This window comes from Festucalex cinctus, chromosome 2 (genome assembly GCF_051991245.1).
Source record: "Festucalex cinctus isolate MCC-2025b chromosome 2, RoL_Fcin_1.0, whole genome shotgun sequence".
In the NCBI taxonomy this organism is placed as follows: Eukaryota; Metazoa; Chordata; class Actinopteri; order Syngnathiformes; family Syngnathidae; genus Festucalex; species Festucalex cinctus.
This window is the reverse complement of record NC_135412.1, coordinates 34,829,857-34,850,862: the sequence shown is the minus strand read 5'-3', so window position 1 is coordinate 34,850,862 and position 21,006 is coordinate 34,829,857. Positions and strand designations below refer to the sequence as shown.

Below are 21,006 nucleotides of genomic sequence, written 5' to 3'. Positions count from 1 at the left end.
TGACCTGTCCTTTTTCACTACTTAGCACTCACACTAAAAAGTGAGTAGTTTCGTGTGGGGCCATTTTGAACTTAAAATGTTGGAAGATATTGTATCACACCATATTATATGCACTAAACATGGGGTGATATTAGATTCAGCTAATCATATTGTGCCCTTTTAGCAGTAATTGAAACGATGATTTTTTTTAAAACCATGGTAAACCATCAAACTGGTAATCGTCCATGCCTAGGCTAGCATAAACAGTAGCTGTCCTCCAGAACAAGCTTCATCACTCAGGTAAAGTTAGCACATAAATAACTATCTGGGAATGATTTTTAGCTACTGGTTTTAATTCACTTGGTTACTTTAATAATTTGACAGATATTTGTCAACAAGAATCAGTAAGTTGGAGAATAGTCACTGTTACAATTGGCATTTATGTTTGGAAGTGATGAGTCCGACCTCTGGTGCTCAGCCTTAACTGCCTTTCTCTTCCCTTGTCTATCCTATCTATCATTCTGTTTTTTTTTGTGTGTGTGTTTTTTTTAATCTGGTTTAAACAGTGATTCTTTAAATCAGATTGAAGTATTTTCTGCCATTTTAAAATAACATTCAGGTGAAAATTTCTGTGACACTATGAGGAATTGCCCAACTCAGTACCTCAAATCATAATGACAGTGTTTGTTAGACCACACCTTTTTCCAGAAGTTGATACCAGTTTCCGCCAATCGCAGGCCTCTCTAATATGGCGGGAACTGGAAGAAGACGACGAGGGCCTTGATGAAGGCTCGCACAGACCTTTCCTCTTTGGGCTGCGACGGCGACAGGCCCAGAGGACAAGAGATGAGGAAGATGAGGACAGAGCAGGGCGCCATCAACGCATGGGGAGGATGTCGGATTGTCCAGACAATGATCACGTGCGATATTTTGTTCTGGGAACCCTGGCTGCTGTGTTTGCACTTCTGGTCAACTTGGTCTACCCACTTCTTTACAAATCAAACTGGGCCTGAGTCCAAGCTGTTTGATGAATTGGAGGAGTTGCACTTGAAAACTAACGACTTTTTAGTAGTACAGTGGACCCCCCCCCCCCTATCGCGGCTAAAGTCATGTGTTGGGAAAATAAGATCTTAAAGAAGAATGAGAAGTTGGTGAAACAAGACCAAGTGACTTTGCATCAGCTGAACTCCCTCACATCACAGTCCTTTATTTTATCCACTTATTTCATATGAGAATAACCCAAAAGCCTTGTTTCTGCTGAATAGTACACATTTTATTCTGTTTCCATTGTAAGGAGTCCTCTAATATCTGACAGATTCCATTTCAATGGTTCGCTTCTGTACACTTGCGGAGGGATGCATCTGTACCGCTGTCTGATAAGGGCAAACAGAAAATATCCGGCCTGTTGTTTTAAAAGTAAAAAGAGCTGAAAACAAAACAAACTAACAAACAAAAAACACCTGGGTGGTGTAACATATATTACACTGGCCTGTAAAATAATTTGGGGGAACTCTGACCTGTTTCCTAATTGCGTTGATGGCAGCAGAGTTTCAGTTGGATTAGAAACTATCGCTTCTAACTTCAAAAACTGTTGTTGCTGTTTTTTCTTTTTAAGTTTAAAATATCTTACCTTTACTGGAATCCAGTGTCATATTTGGGCCCAAAGGTAGAATACTGATTTGGTTATTGATCCTTTTAGTGCTGCAAAATAGTAAATCCTTGTTGTGGTGGATGCTACATGAATTACAATGTGGCGATAATGGACCAAAGGTATTTACCAAACTCCAAAAGAAAGAAGAAATCGTAGTAGTCATGGCAAGTTGGCAACTAATGTGTAACATATTGCTAGTTTAGCATGTGGCATCCTCTCCAAGGATTTACCAATTGCAGCACCAAAAGGTGCAAAACCAACCAGGATTCTACCTTTGGCCGCAATGCGACACAGGATTCTAGTTGAGTTGTAAGCCGTTTTAAACTTAAAAAAAAAAAATACATAGATGTGGAAGTTTTGAATCCAGCTGGAACGTGTTCGCTGCAATTAATTTAAGTCGGCATAAGGGATCTTAGATACAAGTCAGAGCTCTATTTTTAATACATATATACAAGTCATGCCGGAGTTTAAGTTGCAGGACCAACCAAACTTTTGAAGAAACACAAAAGTGCAATTTATAGTCTGAAAAATATGGTAATTTTGGAGATGATAAGCGGTTAAGAAATTGATGAAACAAATTCTTAATGTAAAAAAAATCGAAGGCTGGGCAATGCCACTGTACTTGAGTGGGTCATTCATCTTTTAACCCTTGAATCACAGATGCTCAGGTAGAAACGGTGATGACAATTTGATTTGTTCAACTGTAAATCAGCACTTTGAATGTTCGGTCCTAATGTGAGTGTGACTGAATTTCCTCTATGCATTTAAGCGTACTGGCCTTTATCAGACATAACATGTTAGTTCTTGACCCTCATGGTAAAAGTCTTATGGGGTATATGCCACGGAAGAGGCGGGACGTGATTTTCCACATCAGTTTGTTTCCGGTCCGGGTTGCGAACGCGCAAACGAGGGGCACAAAGTCGGAAGCACAAGTATTTTGACGCAGCCCACACGTCGCAAACCGAACCGGAACCAAACTGATGTGTAAAAACAGTTCCGCCTCTTCCGTGGCATATTCCCCATTGATCAACATTTGTGTGCAGATTTTAATGCTTGAACAACATAACAAAATGAGGGTTTCATGAAATACATATTGACTGTTCAGTTCCTCAATACATACTCAAGTGACCTATTTGAAGTGTTTTGGATTTTTTTTTGTTTTAACTTTGTTTGCCCTTTTATTTTAAATACGTTTCTGTTGTCTTTTTTTCTTTCTTTTTTTAAGCCATAATCTGTGGATGTACTGATGTCTTTAATTTGTAAACCATTCACCACAAAATTGATATATCTTTATAATTATATTTATATAATGTAAGCTTGAATGTAAAGAGCACTTAACATTTAACTTAATTGTTTTATTTGGTAACACTGTATTATTGTATTTTAAAATGTGCATTTTTCACATTGTATTTTAAAAAGTGCATTTTTCAAACGTACAAAATAACGAATGCACATTTGAAGTCTGCATGATGGCTCATGTGCTGCTGTGGTGGTTCTGATTGTATTGAAATCAAGGTCTTGGGGATTTTCCACTGCAGCCTTGCTGTTTGCCTGAAGTCCAAATGTAGCATATGAATTGTGCAGTATGTATATGGCAATAATATATCTCAGGTCCACAATCCAAAAGTTGCTTCCGAATATATGTAACGTTTTCTACATTTGGAAATAAAAGTGAAATCTAGCTTGAATATCCTTTGCATGTACTGAGCATGACTATTGACAGATGATGAAATAAAACCGCCTGATTTATTGTTAATGCTGGTTTATTTTACAGGCATCGAGTCAGTCACTATTCGGCACCGAGATGGATTCTGAGGGGCCCCCTACGTTAACCCCGGAGGTGCCCTCTGGGGTCTTTGCGCATTCTGGAGACTGTGCAACAGCATCATACAGCAACATGGAGGATCTGGACTAATCTGGAACAGAATGGATGCAAACGTGACCCAACCAACATCTCATGGGGGGGACACTGAATTAGCGCTAAGATCTACTTGGCCGACACACATTGGTGCTTTTCATTATGTCAACACCTCAATCGGGCCATCTGACGCTGCATTGTTAGAGCTGGATTTGAGTGCTGGCACATGTGGAAGTACTAAAAATGTGCTCAAAACTAACCACACGCTTCACATGGACAAATGAATCAGGATACTTTGCAATTACACTTAATGAGCATCTCGAACAGCTTCTACTCTGCTGGGAAGTCAGTCTACGGTTTTGTCTTGTTGTTCAGCCAGGTGTGGTCTGTAGGCGATGTTGGGCGGGGGTGTCACTTGCGGCGGCTCTTGTTCATCTGGTTGGTTTTTGATTTAGGTCAGGGCCTCTCAAGTTCTTCCAAACCAAACTCATGGCTATGTCTCAAGAGTAGGGTCCATATAGGATAATAATTTGAGAAATGTACTTAGTTATGCTAAAGATATACTGAACTGTCATGTAGATCTGTTCAAGAAATGCAGCGCCATAGGCTTGCAGAAGCTGCTAATAAATCTGTTCCAAACCTCGCGCCAAGAATTGAGTGGTGCATCTCCAGGCTCCCACTTTTCAATGCACCTTGTGGTATGTCGAAATAAAAACTTCACTGTTGACCAGTCCTGTTGATTTAATTGTGAATGTGAGGAAAACGGAGTTATATGTAGTATTCGTTTGGTTTCTTTACAGGTTGCCGGATTAATTTGTCTGTATTGGAATTTAGCAAAAAAAAAAGATGGGCACTAACATTTTTGCTAAAGGGTGTGCATTTTTTTATGTTGCTGTATTACCCTATCTATTTATTTTTTAATCTATTGCCTTTTAAACTTATCTTTTTAATCACGTGGATGCAATTATTTCAGTGCAAAATGAAACGTGCATGTTCTTAAATGTAACGAGTTAACATCTAGACCCCCATTTCTTGCTCAATGATCTTTTCTCGCCATTCTTTTCCTTTGTAACGGACCACATATTAAGTGGGGGTGTTAATGAAAGCTGCTGTGGATACGTGTAAATGAGTAATATAAATAAAATAATTGCAAGAATTGGCAACAACGTATTACTGAATGATTTAAGAGAGACGCTGCAACCATTTATATCATCGAATGGTGGCGCTCATGTCACCCTGTATGATACTAAACCGCTGAAGAAGAAAGTGTAGGCGTTGATAAGGAAGTTTACAGGTCGGTTTACTCCAGCATACTGCGCTGCGGGTGGCAAAGTTGAAGCGCCTTCGAATAAAATACCACCCGAAGCGGTAAACTCATGACCGACACCAGTGGGAACGTCAACAGCCACCAAGCTGAAGATACCAAAAAATACGGGGATGTCTCTGATCCTGGACCCGGGACAAATGATGGCCCAACGGTGTGTCCTGCCAGTCACGGGCACAATAAAAAAATAATCTTGCATGTGGATTTGAACAACACTATACTGGTGTCAGATGCCGTGACGTGCCAAGGGACAGTGGCTGCCCTGGATTATTTTTTGACGACCGTCACTTGGGGCAGAATGAGCAAAGGTAAAACATTTTCTTCAATGAAAAAAAAAAGTGCTGACTCGGGTGACGAGCAGAGGCTATGTCGAATTCAATTTTACATCCTTTAATCGAGCATCTTCTCTTCATTTGGCTTCAGAATATACATTTCAAGCAAATGTTTCTGTGGAATCTAAACTATGCCGAATGACAGGTCTGTCCGACCAGTGTTTCACAATTCGAGCCAAGGAACATACATACATGCAAAAACTTCGGACAGGTAGTTAGTTGAACTCTACTGTACAATGGACGCCTGTATAACTCACGGTTCAGCACACGAGGATTCACCTGGTCCGCTGTGTATTTCCTGATGGGTACATAAGCATTTAATCGTTTTCCCTGTCACTATACATTTGTCCCTGGCACAGCTAGATATACATTAGGGCCTACAGTATTTATAATACAACAAAATTTTTGGACCAATTTTGTTAAATTGGACAATTTACCTCAGCATAAAGTGATTATGTCTCATGGCATACTGGAAATGGACAACTGAGGTAAATGTTTCTGTTTTGTAATACTTTATATACTAGGGCTGGGTATTGCCTCCAACCCCACGATAAGATACGTAGCACGATACAGGGGCCACGATACGATACGTATCGCGATGCATATGTATCCCAAATAAGACACGTTTTTTTTTTTTTTTTTAACAAAATATAGGAAAATTGGTACACTGAGACATGTGCCATGTTAAGTTTATCAATAAATAAATGTTGACGTTATTCCTCTGCTTTCATTTTTCTTAGCAAGACACAGTGTCCAATCACCGGTGAGCTATTTTTGCATTAATTGAAGGCAATTAACTTCAAAGACGCTACTGGTTTTTATTTTTTAGGTACAATGCAAGCCGCAATATCGAGCAATATCGATTCTGACGCCTGCGTATCGATACGTGTATTGTGATGAGGCCCGCAACGATATATTGCCGTATCGATTTTTTGAGCACACCCCTATTATATACAGTACATATGAGTCCAACTTATGGTGACTTTTTTTTTTAAGGTATACACTATAAGAACTGCAAAAAAAATAAGCGCAAAGTGACTATTATCCTGGAATCCTCAAGGTCAGTCTGATCTGTCATATGTCGCTTTCTAATCGCAGGCAAGTGGGAATGGTTGAGTGACTCTCCTTCTCTGCTTCCACCATGTGATGATGCCATCAACTATTACTCTCAGTTTGGAGCAACACCCAGGTTCACCTCCACTGCAGGTAGACGCTTTCGTGGGATTCTTGAGGAGCATCTGAACCTGCTCCGCTGGCCTGAGGGTGTTAAGGTCAGTATCCTCTCAGACAGAATGGATGATTTGAACTACTGGTGAACGAAAGCCTTATAATTAAGGGTTATAGTTGATTCAATCATGTGGATCAATATGGGCCATTTCTTGAGAATCAACAATCAAATCATGTCATCAATGCATTGTCTTGTTAGTTATTATGACACAGTTGCTACTAGTAGCTAGACATAGTGCATACCTGTTTTCTGGATCTGGCCACATAATCTTCCACCTATAGCGGATTGGCAAGGTTGCATGCCCTGTTGTGATTAACCATTGTTAATATTAATTACGGTGTAAAAACAATAAACATCAGTTGTCTACTGTAATGACGATTGCTTAATGCATAGTGCCTATAAATTGCAAATGTGCAACACACAATTTTTAAACATCCTTACTGCGAAGCTGGGGCCTTTCCATTTTACTTGTGAGTCTGCTTGCAGACCTCAAACAGAATACTAGTTTCCCCAACCAGCAATTTCTTTAGACTATATTGTGTGTTGATGGACTGACCTCCCCGCAGGGTGACCGAGAGCTGACAATCAAGGCTGAGGATGGGCGAGTCTACCACTGGATCCTTCCCTCCTTTTTCCAGTTGCTCAAAGACCTGACGCAGCAAGGGACCGAGTTTGCCGTCCACTTTCGTACATTTGGAAGCGACCTACCTCGTGTGCTAAGTGCTGTATCCAAAGCACTGACCCAGGGCGCTCATCCCCTGTTTCCGGATCTGCCTGATCTGAAGGTGAAATGGTCACACTCAATCTACGCATTGTTACCCCTCACTGATTAGAACTGTCACTCTAGAGTTGTAAACACGACCGCCACACATTTTCAATTTCTTGAGCTGTAATTTACAAATTTACAAATTTACAAAGCTTATTTGACAATAAATCACTTCCCCGAATTGCCACTTGGAAGTTGTTTACCTCCTGCTGCTGCTGCTGGGAAATTTTCAGTGAGTGGTTGTTGGTAGTTTTAGCCTACTTCCTTCTACAAAGTGTTCTGCGAAACATGGGTAATCGTTGACTGATTTGCCAGTCATAAAATGAATGTCAAAGTAAAATGTGGTGGACATATCCTAGATTGTTTTCTCTAATTTCAACATGGAACATGGGTCTTAAGAGTTAGTGAGTTCTGATATAGTAACTTTTGGCTATGTTCTGTGTATACAATCCATTAACTAATATTATACAGTATTTTAATTGACTTTTGATTTAAAAAAAAAAATAAAAATGTCCTTGCTCGTACTCTTATGTCCTGTAATCACAGTTAACTGTACAGTATTTTTATTGCAATTTATATTAGTCTTAGAAGTACTTTTTACATTGTACTTACTTTCCAAAAATCTCAACTCTGCTAGTCTAATTAGATTAAAGAGATACTTCACTTATTTAGCCCATTATAGCAATAAAATGTTAATATTTTGTCTATAATTAATTTGATACTTTCATTATTTTTCACGTACAATTAGTACCTTTTAAAACACATTTTGCAACTTGCTGTCAACTGAAAATGACATCACAAGGGCTCAGATAACCAATCACAGCTCAGCTTTTTTCTAGGTTTGGTCATGTGACATTCACAATCTGAGCTGTGATTGGTTACCTGAGCCCTTTTGATGTCATTTTCAGTCGACAGCAAGTTGCAAAATGTGTTTTAAAAGGTACTAATTGTATATGAAAAATAATAAAAATATCACATTTATCATAGGCAAAATATTCATGTTTGACTGCCAAAAATGGCTAAATAAGTAAAGTGTCCCTTTAACATTTAAAATATACTGTCGAAGCACAAGCAACATTGCCATTGCAAATATATTGTGGGCACAGAACACAGGCCATGTTCACATTTTGTTTGCAAGATCCCAACTATGGGCCAAAAATGTATGATTTCTCAGGGGACATATTGTGGTAGTTGACCAATTTATCAGTCATGTAAAATGCGTATTTTGACTACATTTCTGTGGTTTTCCTCTTTACATCTAGTAGAGGGACACGCAAAGACTGCCTCTTCAGATTTCCATGAAGATTGATTCATGCAGCTCTATATCATCACGAAAAATGATTTCTTGAACTGAGTGGAACACTTTGGAGAAATGACTACTTACTCACACTTGTCTCGCGCTCTCAAGTGCTAAAAATGTACGAAGCCACACTCGAGTAGATGGGCTCGCCTGCATCCTGCGCATGAGTCACACAAAAAGGTTTTCCAGCATCCACACTGACAAAACTCTCACGAGTATCAGCTTGGGTGGTATTGATTGCTTCCAAGACAGAAAATCTCAGTTGCTCTTTTCACATCTAATCCTTCAATTATGGAACAGGTCTCAAAAAGTCTATAAAAAAGAAATTGCTTCAATTCTGGAGAATGAATTGAAGGTTGTTTTTCAAAGCTATCGGGGTAAGCTCGACGTGGAATACATATTCAAACAATAAGTTGTCAGGTGCTATACATCTTCCAGAGAGAAAGTGAGAGTGAGAAGGCAGACTGTGATTGTGCATAGCATGTTTTCCCAAAAGGAAAGTCTAAAATTATGTCCACTATGACAACTTTGCACAAAGTCAAGGGAACTGGCAGAGAAAGCGACTGTGCACTGGTGTAATACAGATTTAGATTCTATGTTGTCACCTACATGATGTTGCGCTTTGCACCACTGGCTTTCAGTTTATTTGTATAATGGTCGGTAACAAGCTTTATGCAATTTAAATTTGCATATTGGCACCTGAAACCTAACCAATAGCAATAGCCAGATTGATAATTGTGATTCACTTAAGGGAGTTCTTCACAATATCTATCTGAGACGATCCAATATAATATTAATATAATAAAGGCGGGACATACAGTGCAATCATTTAAACTGATTGGGCAATGTGGCAACTTGTGCACACCTATCAAACTTTTGTTTTGACCAATGACCAATCACAGCAACGGATAAAAATTTCATTGTAGGTTGGAAAAAAAAGTAAAATGCATAAAGGGCATCTCGCTGTTCTTCATTCAACAAGGAAACGTGAGTAATTCTGCGAGAACAGAATTAATTGCAGTGTCCATGCATTCATCCATGTTAGAATTATTTATTTATTTATTTTTAATGTTTTTATTGACACAATTCAACACAAAAAAACATACATTCAAGACCATAACTTAGCATAAAGAATAACAAAATATTCAAAATTGTTGTCTTTGCAGTTACAATAATAGCAAACTACATCTTTTAGATTAAAATTGTAAGGCGTTTTAGAGGCCTTAAATAAAAAAAAGCCACAAAATCAGAACAAAATTGTTTAGTGATCACAGTCAAAGCATAAATGAGATACTGTTTAGGATTATTTGTTTCACAACACAATAGTGCTTTGTGGTTACTCCATTTAAAAAAAAAAAAGAAAAGTCTACGATCGGTGAAGATCAGCAGACTCGGTACAAGATTGATTCTCGATGGTTTGTGAACTCACAAATCCCTGCGAGAATTCAGCTTACAGCGCAAAGTTGCCTGAAACCGTCATAGAATAAATGTAGAAATATCTCAATTCCTCAAATAGCGGCCTCTGCTTTAATAGACATTGTTCCTTAGTCTATACAAATAAATAAATAAATGCCATTTCTCAAATAAAACCCTAAGAAAAAAAGTAAAGGATAATGTCATTTGATGGCTCTATTTATCTTTAGTATGGTTTATTTGTGAAAAATATAAAAATGTCATTAGTTAAAATTAGGGGTGTGAATTGCCTAGTACCTGACGATTCGATTCATATCACGATTCACAGGTCACGATTCGATTCGATACCGATTTAATCCCGATACGAATGGTCACGATTCGATACCGATTAATCCCGATACGAATTTATAAGTCGATTGTTGCGATTTTTTTTCATTCATATTTAGAAAATACTAATCAGTAAGCTTGTAGAGTGTAAGATTTATATGAAAATGTATTATTTATTTATCTGAAATTTCAGTCTTATAGAGGTTGTAATCTGTTTCATGTTTGAACAGCATTAAAATAAAAATATTAAGGCTTAATGTGCCGTTCATATAACATTCTTCCATGCTCAAGGTGTGAATCCTAAAAAAAAAAAAAAAAAAAAAAAAAAAAAAAAAAAAAAAAAAAAATCTATTCTGCCGATTATTGAATCGATTCGAGAATCGCGCAATGTAGTATCGCGATATATCGCCGAATCGATTTTTTTTAACACCCCTAGTTAAAATGATGTATAGATGCGGCGGACCTCCTCGCTAACGGCCATCTTACCGCTAATGGTACCTTGCAGTTTAATAAATAGGCATCCACTATTTGAGGAATTGCGCGACATGAGTTTTCCCACACGGTTCATGTAATATTTCTTGTGGAAATAATAACAAATGTGTTATGGAATGAAAGCGCATCAATCTCTCAGCATTTGTGCTGTTTTGTACTAATAGCTGATTGGCTATAGTCTGACTGGATTTCTCTCCTGCTCAGTTAAGTGTGAATAAGACACCTGGTAAGATCCGCTGCAGCCCGAAAGGAGTTCTTGTGACCAGAGGTACAGATCGACTGTCGACCCGCGATGGCGAGAGAGGCTTATACCAATTCTTCAGCAGCGCAAATGGGCTCGGAGGCTTCCAGGATGACTATGAATGGTAAACCGAATTCCTCCTCGTGCGATCGACGTGACTTCTGACTGCTGTATGTACACTGATCCACTTTATTTTTATTTTTATTTTCTTCATCCAAGGTGGATGAGTCAGAAGTTCTCCATCCAGGGTGGGAAGCCGCTGTGGGTGGACCCCTTTGACCAACATGTTCAACATATCTTCATAGATGACAACATACGACAGAATGATGAGGATACCGTGGTGAATCCCAAGGTAGCACAAAACACAAGATTTTATTTTTTTTTTTTTCACGTATATTCTGTCGCATTTGACCACTCATTCATTTCATTTTGCGTATAATGAGCTGGGTGCCGTTTTTTCATTCCCTTCATCTCTCTTTGCCTCATTAATTTTTAATTGAATTGTATTGTTTTTTGGGGGGTAGGGGATGTCAAGTTCCATTTGGTGAGCACAACATTTTTAAGCTACTTCAAGTACTGTAACTTCCTGACTCAGCTCTTCTTGGCGTAAACTGCTGACTCGCTATTAGTGTGTTGGTTCAGTCGATGAAAGTCGGACGTTGGCAATTATGTGCTGAAATTTATAGACTCTTTATTCATTAAGAGCTTCAAGGCTTTCATGCTGTGCTCCAGCCATCAGCTACTTGTTTATTTGCCTTAGTAGTGCGTTTCATTGTGTGTTTGCGTAATTAAATAACATTGGCCCTCTTTCCACTGCAATGTTAGTTTAGGATGTTGAAGATATAATAGTAGGGGTGTGAATTGCCTCGTACCTGACGATTCGATCCGTATCACGATTCATAGGTCACGATTCGATTCGATACCGATTAATCCCGATATGAAATTACAAGTCGATTGTTGTGATTTTTTTTTTTTTTAACTCAAATTTAGAAAATACAATTCAGTAAACTTGTACATGTACACTGTAAAGATTTGTATGAAAATGTATTTTTTATTGATCTGAACCTTCAGTTTTATAACTGTGAGCCACTGTATTTAACAAACAGGTTGTAACCTTTTTCATGTTAGAACAGCATTGAAATAAAATATTAAGGCTTAATGTTCCATTAATATAACATTGTTCCATGCTTAAGGTGTGAAAGTTAGACGTTTTGTTGAATATTTTTTCATCAAAAATGGATGTTAAAAAAATCAATTTGGCTGCCTATTGAATCGATTCGAGAATTGGGTGCGGTAGTATCGCGATATATTGCCGAATCGATTTTTTTAACACCCCTATAATACAGCATGCAAGCCAATTGTGGAGTTAACTTTATTTCTTCCCATTATTCATTTGCAAACAGTTGCTAAAGTTTTTACTTTGAGATATTCTTAAATTGGTTACTCTGCAGAGCCTTAATTCGTTCACAATTTGTGCAAACTTTACGAAAACAGAAATGTTCAGTTGTTGTTTTGCATTTTTGTGTGACCATTAAATGTGTCTAACCATATACAGTAATGCAAAGCAGCTTCCGATGCAGTTGTGTTTAAAACCCGACAGAAAGCAACATAACCGTGTATATGTTACAGGTTTTCACGGAGCCAGGCGGCTCGGACACGCGCACGGCCTGCATCTCAGAGCTTTATGACATCGCTTTGATCCAGACCGACCTCCTCAAGGCCATTTCTGAGCCCGACTACTTCACCCGCCGTGTCCACATCTGTCAGAAGAACTATGAGAAGAATGTCCAGCAGGGGTCAGGCTAGAGCGTCCTCTCTTAACCACATGTCTGGTCTTGAGGAACTCCATATCAGGGTTCCATTATCTCAGGGTTGTTAGAATTTTTATAGGCAAGAAGGTGTTCTGAATAGTATTAAGATTTTCATTACGGACCATATTAAATCATCATCATAGCTGCGCAGTGATGACAAACAAAAAAAAATAAAAATGCCTCCCTAAAAAGGTCAATTGCATGCTGAAACGTTAGGTGGCACGGTAACATTAGGTCTTCCTTTTGCCTAAAGCCATTTTATCCAGTCAGCAGCCTGAAACAAATAATTTCAGCAAAATAATGACATTGGCAAATTGAAGAAAGGGGAAACAATCACCTTGATTGAGTTAATGAATTTAATTTAAGCCAGACTTGAATCTTGTTCTCAAAGAAAATCACAGTTCTCCAAGTATCTTTTGAGAAAAGTGTTCTTTTTTTGTTATAATGAAAAAAAAACAAACAAACTGTAGATTAACTTGATTTTTAGTTAAAAAAAGAATAAGAAGTTTTAAAAAGCTATCTTCACCTGTAAAATACAGAAATGAGAGGTGATGGCAGTACACACTTAACATAGAAATAAGAATACAATTAAACATAAATGTTTATTTGATTAGATTTTTTTCCCCCTATACCCAGTTTGCATAATAATAAGTCCCAAATTAGAGAAACTGACTTGCAGCGGAAGCACTGTGAATAATGCAGCTAAGCAATAATTACTCCAACAACGCGTTTTCTTTGTGGCAGTCGCTCAGTAATTGGGGTCAAATGGAGTCAAAAGCCACTTTGGTCGGGGCTGTTTACATCCATTCAGACCTGGAAGGCATTACTTGAATTCACTCAATCTTATGGTGAGCTTTTGAAGCCAATACCTGTGCAAACACCTGATAAAAAGCTTTACAATCCCAAACTCTTTGAGCTTCCAGATGCTCATTAATGCATCTTGTTATGATTTTTGTTCATGCATTATGCACTGTTGGCTTGCACGTCACTAGTATTTATTGTACTGTGTAATGTGCAATGTTAAAGGCACTGATGCTCATTAGGTTGAGCAGGCATCAAGGGCGGGTTGAAATCATTTTACTTGTATTTTTTTTTAATGTCTTAACACAACCTGACTGCACATAAAATGTTGTAAATTAGATAGGTTTATGCAGTGATTATAGTGTTTATAAAGATGTTTTATACCCCCAACAGGGAGATTGTTTTATTTGCAGTTTATTTATTGTTAAGTAGTGACACAAAATGCAACTTTATGGTGGAGAACATCCATAACCAAAGACAAGCCCATTACATTTTTTTTTTTTTTTTTTTTTTTTTTTAAACTGGAACTTGCATACATTTACCTGAACAACATTTGCATTGTAGTGACCAAAGTCAGCCAGAAGCAGGAGTTTGAGGTTCGTAATTTGGTGCGGATCCAATTAGGATTGTTTGCCCTTGGCTCATTCTGCACTCCACTAATTGCCCACTCCAATGTAAACATTCGCAGTCATCTCGAAGACACTGGATTATTTGTCTTTTATATTTGTATTTTATGTTCCTCGAGTTTGGAGCAATTTGGATACTCGGTGGTGAATTGGCTTCAGTTATTTATAATGATTTGACAGTGCAAATACTGTTCATCTGTTGAATATTGATTTTTTTTTTTATACATATTTCTATATAGTTGTGAATCAAACCCATCAAAATTCTCATTAATTCTCTGCAGCTCATCCAAAGTGAACATTAACATTAAATCATATGAAACATCTTTTTGACTGCATCAGTTATCACTTGTATGATTCTGTTTTAACTGCTGTCAAATAATAATTTGTGTGAGAGCAATTAAATACTTGTTTTTAAATGTGACCAACAGGATTGCAATAGATGTATGCGATTTGACCACCACAGGGGGTTCATTAGCAGGTCCAAAGGAGCATTCAAATGCTTATCTTCATATTCAACAACGTGAATCAGCTGTTGGAAGCTGAAAAGAATCCAAATCTTAATTAAGTTTTGGCAGCTATGTTTGACTGAGTGGTTACATTTCTCCTTCATTACCTGCAGTGTTTTTATAATTGTGGGTATCGTTAAGGAGGGGTCAGCTTGATTAACCAGTCTTGTCATATGCGAAGTGTGTCACAGGTTGATGGAGGATGATGCCCTTCACCCATGAGGCCGGCTGGGATCAATGCATATTAGCTATAAGGGATGAAATAAAAATAGGCAGTTATCAAAATGGATCGGGAGGGTTGCAAAATAATTTGCAATAAATTATTGTATCATTTACAAACACACAGTGATAAAATATTGGCAGCTTGTAAGCACATACCACTGGTCAAATGTCAACAATTCACTGGTTTTGTATTGCACAGCATAAATGGACGTCTTTTAATATGCAGCACAAAATTCCCCTCTTAATTTTGAGAACCTCTGAATTCGACAGTAATCTACAGTACCTGGTTTGTACGCATGAGGGCAGCAGCGGGCCTTCTGGTAATTTTAACTAGCTTCCGTCCCTTCAGGTGAGTTACCTGATTTTGTTGGAGGCTCACGAAATGGACACTATTGAACTACATCCTGCTTTTCTGCGTTTTGGATGACAAACGTCCACGAGTGTGTCGCAGGGTCGAAATTGTAACTAGAGGACGGCAGAAGGTTCAGCTTGCGCGGACTTAATGGGTGCGTCAAATGTGCGCACTGGCGCGCCTCAGAGGGAAGAGAGAGAAAGAGAGCGAGAGTGGTGAGGAGGGGATCGGAGGGCAGCTGGATGTATGAATGTGGCTGGAAACTGTTGGATGCCGGCGCCCTGCACGAGCCATAATTGGGCAGTTGCACTCAGAGAACATGTCGTGACTAAAGGAACCTGTGGACTGCGTGGCACCATCGCTGCACCTTATTCGGACCGATCTTCCCTGATAGAAAGGTACACATTTCTTTACACAACTTTACACCCCATCTGAGCTTGTGTTTGCTTATCAAATAAGAAACATTATGTTCTGAACACTCGGGACAGTAATTAGTTAGCACATGGAACATGTGCGCTTTTGGGGGGCGTTGCAGCTGGTTGTCAACTTCGAGTTCCAAAACAGCCATTGACGTGTTTTGTTTGTTTTTCTTTTATGTAGAAGAGCAGTCTAAGAGACAGAATCCCACTGGTTGTGCACTCATCACTCACTGATCACCTCTATACATATTATATACATAATATATAGACTTTACATGCTACGTAACCAACTTGGCTGTATGTCACTCTTTGTGTCAATTTTAACTGTGTTAATGAAAATGGAGTTAAAATTCCCCAAGTCAAATATTTCTCAGATTTTTGTCATTTCCAATATCTTCAGTTCACTCTTTAAATACAGTACCCTTGCTGCCGTTAACATCCCATTGTAGGCTACCTTTTGGCACTGTCGAGGTCACTCTTGTCCAATTAAAATTGAAAACTACTTAAAAACAACAAGAAAGAAAAAAACAAAACATTAACTTAATTGAATCACACTACTGTATTTGGGTAAGATAATTTTTTTTTTTTTTTTTTTTTTTTAAAGACTCAAGACATTTTTATCTATACCAAATTAGGCTACATAATTCATTTTTGGGACAAGAGAAGAATTATATTTTAGTTTGAGAATTTGACACAGAAAGAGTTGTCGTATGCTGAGAGGGTTAGTCCAGTCATATAGTCCAGACATCATACAGCCTAAAACTAGTTGAAACTGGATGCTGTTACATCAATACCAAAACAGACACGTAACGGGTCGTGAACTCTGGCGCACGGTCATGAACTCTACTCAAACTTAACCCAGGCGTGACCCCAGACATGAGACAGGACCCACAAGACCCAAACATTACTTCTGCATGACTCGAGTTATGACAAGAGTGTTCTGTACATTATACTATTAAAAAATATGGTACTGAGAATTTATAAATATTTCCCGTTTGAGCCCACCATTGTGCAAATTGCAATTTGAAGGTAAAAAAATAATAATAATAATAAAAATGGGCATTTTTTTTTAAAATAATGAAAACTGATGTTAAAATTTTATGCAATAAAAGTTGAGTAAAACATAAAAAACAAATCCTAAAAATTACAGACCACCTGTAATTAAACAATTCCAGAGGGTTAACCAAACTACGGTATTGCAAATGGCTCATCCATCCATCCATCCATCCATCCAACCATCCATCCATCCATCCATCCATCCATCCATTTTCTTAACCGCTTGCTCCTCACAAGGGTCGCGGGGGGTGCTGGAGCCTATATCAGCTGGCTTCGGGCAGAAGGCGGGATACACCCTGAACTGGTTGCCAGCCGTTCGCAGGGCACACAGAGACGAACAACCATCCACACTCACACCTAGGGGACTATTCAGAGTTCTCAATTAACCTGCCATGCATGTCTTTGGAATGTGGGAGAAGACTGGTGTACCTGAAGAAGACCCACGTGGGCACGGGGAGAACATGCAAACTCCACCCAGGAAGGCCGGAGCCTGGACTCGATCTTGCGTCCTCAGTGCAAATAGCTCACTACAGTCAAAATAGGACATCAGAGCATGCAGGAGCACTGCTAGGTTATGTTGTTTAAAAAATAAAAAATAAAAAAAAAAGTTGGATTTTTTTTTTTTTTTGTTGCTCTTCAATGGAGGGATCTGCAAAGCACTTCCAAAAAAGAAGTGCTTCAGTTTTCTCTTTTTTCGTAGTAGGCCTAAATCTGTACATTTTTTTGATAGTGCCAATCAAAGCTGAGCATTATTATCTTTATAAAAGCAAGATTTTCATTATTCATGGCTCTCATGAGATTACAATTTTTACAGTACATCACAACTTGCGGTCAAAAGAGACATTGTTCTCCCTGTAGGTTAATATCAAACTGTACTTAAGATTCACCAATAACATGAACTCAACATTGACCTTTTATCACTTTTCCCCCAAGGAAATTATTTCCTTTGTTGTAGATCTAATGCAGTCTTATTATTGAAGTTGGCCAGCGATGTTGGTTTTGATTTCCCCAAAAACACTCTAAAAGGGTAAGCCCTACATCATTTGTGCTGTAAACAAAGACAGTCTTTATGACTTTGTCCTTCATGCACCCCTTCTTAATTCAGTTGTCTGTGCACGACAGTGATTGCTTCTCCATTCCTTAATCTTCTGTGTCTTTGCAACTAGGGCCCTTTTATTTACAGTTTCCTCATTAAGCCAAAATGTTTTGCCGATAAGGGGCCAAAGGTCGTTGTCAGTCTATTTACCCAAAGCCCAATTACCTTGTTTAGTTCACCACCTAAATTATGTCATTGACAGCTAAAGAACACAAACAATGAGGTTTTTATCATGTAGTTCATAGTGTCACTGATAGAAATTATTATCATGAAAATGATTGCCTAACATCAAAATGCAGGAAAGCAGAGTGTAAGTGGAGAAGTACTAAACTCTGAATTTACTTTGACCTGTACCGCCATCTTTGTAATGGAAAAAAAAAAAAAAAAAAAAGTCTTGCTAAGGGCTAGACAGCAACAGTTTTCTGAAATCATTAGTAAGAACCTCAGCAATTCGCACACTCTACTTGCTGTGCTTGCTAAACTCACTAATTCCCCAAATCAAATAACACCAGAACTCCTTTCAACAGAAATGTAATGGATTTGTTTGCTATTTTAGAGCAAAAGTAGAATCCATCAGGTCAAATATCAGCAAAAATCATAAAATGATGCAACCAGAATTTGATACAATTTATCAAAAAAAAAAAAAAAAAAACTGTAACAGAAGCGGTTCAGCAGCATAAACCGGCAAATATCTGGCCCTATTTTCATACACAGCGCAAGTCTAGTGCAAATCGACGTCTAACTGTACTCATAAGAGTTTTTATCCTTTTTGGTATTTTGCTAGACTAATGCAGCTATAAGGGCACATTTGCACTGCTGTGCGATGGAACGCAGATGACTCCCGGCCAATCGAATCAGCTCCCCTCATTCGTTATAAAATCAGGGAAGTTGAGGCGCATATAGTGCTTTACTTTGTGAAAGTAGAAAATGATTTGCCGGGGTCTTTGTATGAGATTGACGTGATTGTGTGTCCGTGTGTGACCTGACACCCCCCTCCCAACCATAGTTGTGTCGCGCAGACAAGGGGTGGACCCTTTTTATTCAGTCCAGTCACTGATGGTGTGGTGGTTAACTGCCTGACTTGAATTCCCACTGAGGGAACGTGAGTGTGGGTCATCTGACTCATTGTGATAGGCTGTAGCTCTCCATGATTCTGAATAGGATAAGTGCTGGATGGATGTTTCAGCAGCTCTTGTTGGATCCCATTTGATTATACAGTGTACCTAATGAAGTGTCATGTGAATGTTATCTCTCAGTCTCCATGGTTACGCATTCAAAAATGTTTTTTGGGGAGCGATTAATAATGAGAAATGCAGGGTGATAGTGAAAGGGTTAAGTGTTATGTGTTGCTGCATGATAGAGCAGATTTACGGATTACTGGAAAGGTTGAAGGGCAAATAATTGCGACTGTTTTTTTTTTTTTTTTTTTTTTTTTAAGCCATGGGTGCCATCTGCTGCTCTTTTCCCACATCTGGATCACCAGTTGAAAGGTTCAGTCTCATACCTGGAGAAGCTGTATGCACCTCCCTCTTCTCCGAGTTCTAACACATGTGCTAATCAGCATAATGAGGATCACAGCTGACGTGCGGCGTCTGGGCCTGTCAGGTCGGGTTCCAGGCAGGCTTGCGTGGTGCGTCGGCGGCGCTCGTCGTGACAGTAAAATGCCACCTTCAATCAGGAGGAGTCACCGTGAAGGCGGGCACTCAGAAGGGCTTGTACGAATGATGGATGACATTATGGAGTCATGCGTGACTTATAGGTCAAACGTGTTGTTGTTGTTTTTTTAAATTGAAGGGTGCATTGTACTTATAGTTGCATGTGGTTATAATGTATATGATAGGGATGCCATTGTACATCAAAAACAAAAATGAACAAAAACATATATGATGACATTTTAAAATGAAAGCTCAAGAACTTAACAAAATACAGTTGGTGTGCATGTTGGGAGTTTCTGTCAGCACTTAGTGTATGTACTATATGTCTTACTGAAAATTGAAGCCATAGCGTGTAGCACAGTCTTAAAATGTAATTATGCATTTCAAATTCATCCTACACATGAATAAACACACAGAGGCCAACATTGCAGACATCAACCTGGCTGGATGAATGTGGAATGGAGCCAATATTGCCATCAGAGGATGAAATGGGACGCGTTCAGTGGACAGTTTGGACATTCCAAGCTGCCAAGGCGAACATTTACATCAGCTGAACAAGAGAGCTTTGCAACAAGGAAGGAATAAGCAGAAAAGATAATATAGTATTCATGATCTATTATCTTCTAGTTTTATCGGACTTAAGAACACTAATTTCCGTCAATGCATCCATTTTCTATAGCGCTTGTCCTCATTAGGTTCACTGATGAGCTGGAGTCTATCCCTGCTTACTGTGGAACTATGGCGGGTTATAGCCAGCCAATCGCAGAGCACATATATCATTCATCAAAGTCAAACTCTTCAAACAATGAAATGTCACATACCATTTCAGAAATATTGCACTTGTTCTGCTAGAAGATAAACGTGGTGTCACCTCCGTTTATACTCAGCTGACTGGAGCCACATTTGCATTATAATTTATTTAAGAGTGAAATAGCATGTCGTGACGTTGACATTATTGTCGTTCCTCTTGTTGGCATTTTGGCTCAGCAGTAGAATTTCTCATTGTTCAAATGCAACTCACTTCTCTGTCATTATGACTTGGAATGACAAGCGTGGCACCAACTTTATAACTAAATACATAATACAGAAAAAATAAGTACATAATACAGAAAAATGTGTACTAATTGTAGCTAAAGAATAACCATTTCAAAATCAAGATATCATAATGCTTGTAATAAGGCCAACTATTTCTCTGTCATTGCCATAGCAATGCAAAATCACATACTTTAAGTAGTCTGTAATATTGGTGTACCAGCCAAAAGACCTTTTTATGTTATGTAAGCATTAGTGTCAGTGCTAATGTTATGTTTCAGCGTTATGTTCTGTGCTTGCACTGAAGATCAGTTTAATGTTCATTCTAAAAGATCAGAAAAATCTGTATTGGCCCACAAGGAATTTGTCTCTGCAGATGGAGCTGCTCTGGTACTTGTGTCATCAAAGTGAGTATGTAAACCCCTCACATTCTGCAAATATGTCATTGTAAATTTTCATGGAAAAGCACTGACACAATGAAAAGTGGCCAGTGTACAGCTTAAATAACAGTCAATTTAT

At 38.5% G+C, this 21,006-nt stretch overlaps 3 protein-coding genes across 8 annotated transcripts in view; all 3 read left to right on the top strand.

Annotated features, from left to right (window-relative positions):
• The window catches only part of usp19 (ubiquitin specific peptidase 19), a 33,331-nt gene extending 29,113 nt beyond the window's left edge, over positions 1–4,218 (top strand). For 4 of the 6 annotated variants that reach the window (XM_077514802.1, XM_077514801.1, XM_077514803.1 and 1 more), the window contains one exon: positions 717–3,318. In XM_077514802.1, the coding sequence (XP_077370928.1) occupies positions 717–992 (276 nt within the window). In that variant the 3' untranslated portion in view covers positions 993–3,318. Of the gene's footprint in view, positions 1–716; positions 3,319–3,404 lie in introns of those variants that run through there. The other 2 variants (XM_077514805.1, XM_077514804.1) reach the window with 1 other exon arrangement.
• Positions 4,219–4,749: 531 nt separating this feature from the next.
• LOC144014656 (uncharacterized) lies at positions 4,750–14,570 on the top strand. The gene is made up of 6 exons (XM_077514793.1): positions 4,750–5,120; positions 6,243–6,415; positions 6,939–7,157; positions 10,875–11,035; positions 11,131–11,263; positions 12,541–14,570. The coding sequence occupies exons 1-6, from the start codon at positions 4,865–4,867 to the stop codon at positions 12,715–12,717; spliced, it is 1,119 nt and encodes a 372-aa protein (XP_077370919.1). The 5' UTR covers positions 4,750–4,864; the 3' UTR covers positions 12,718–14,570.
• A 699-nt stretch (positions 14,571–15,269) lies between these two features.
• The window catches only part of klhdc8b (kelch domain containing 8B), a 110,467-nt gene continuing 104,730 nt past the window's right edge, over positions 15,270–21,006 (top strand). Inside the window, exon 1 of the mRNA XM_077514792.1 lies at positions 15,270–15,627. The gene's annotated coding sequence lies outside the window, so the exon portion shown is untranslated. The remainder of the gene's footprint in view (positions 15,628–21,006) is intronic.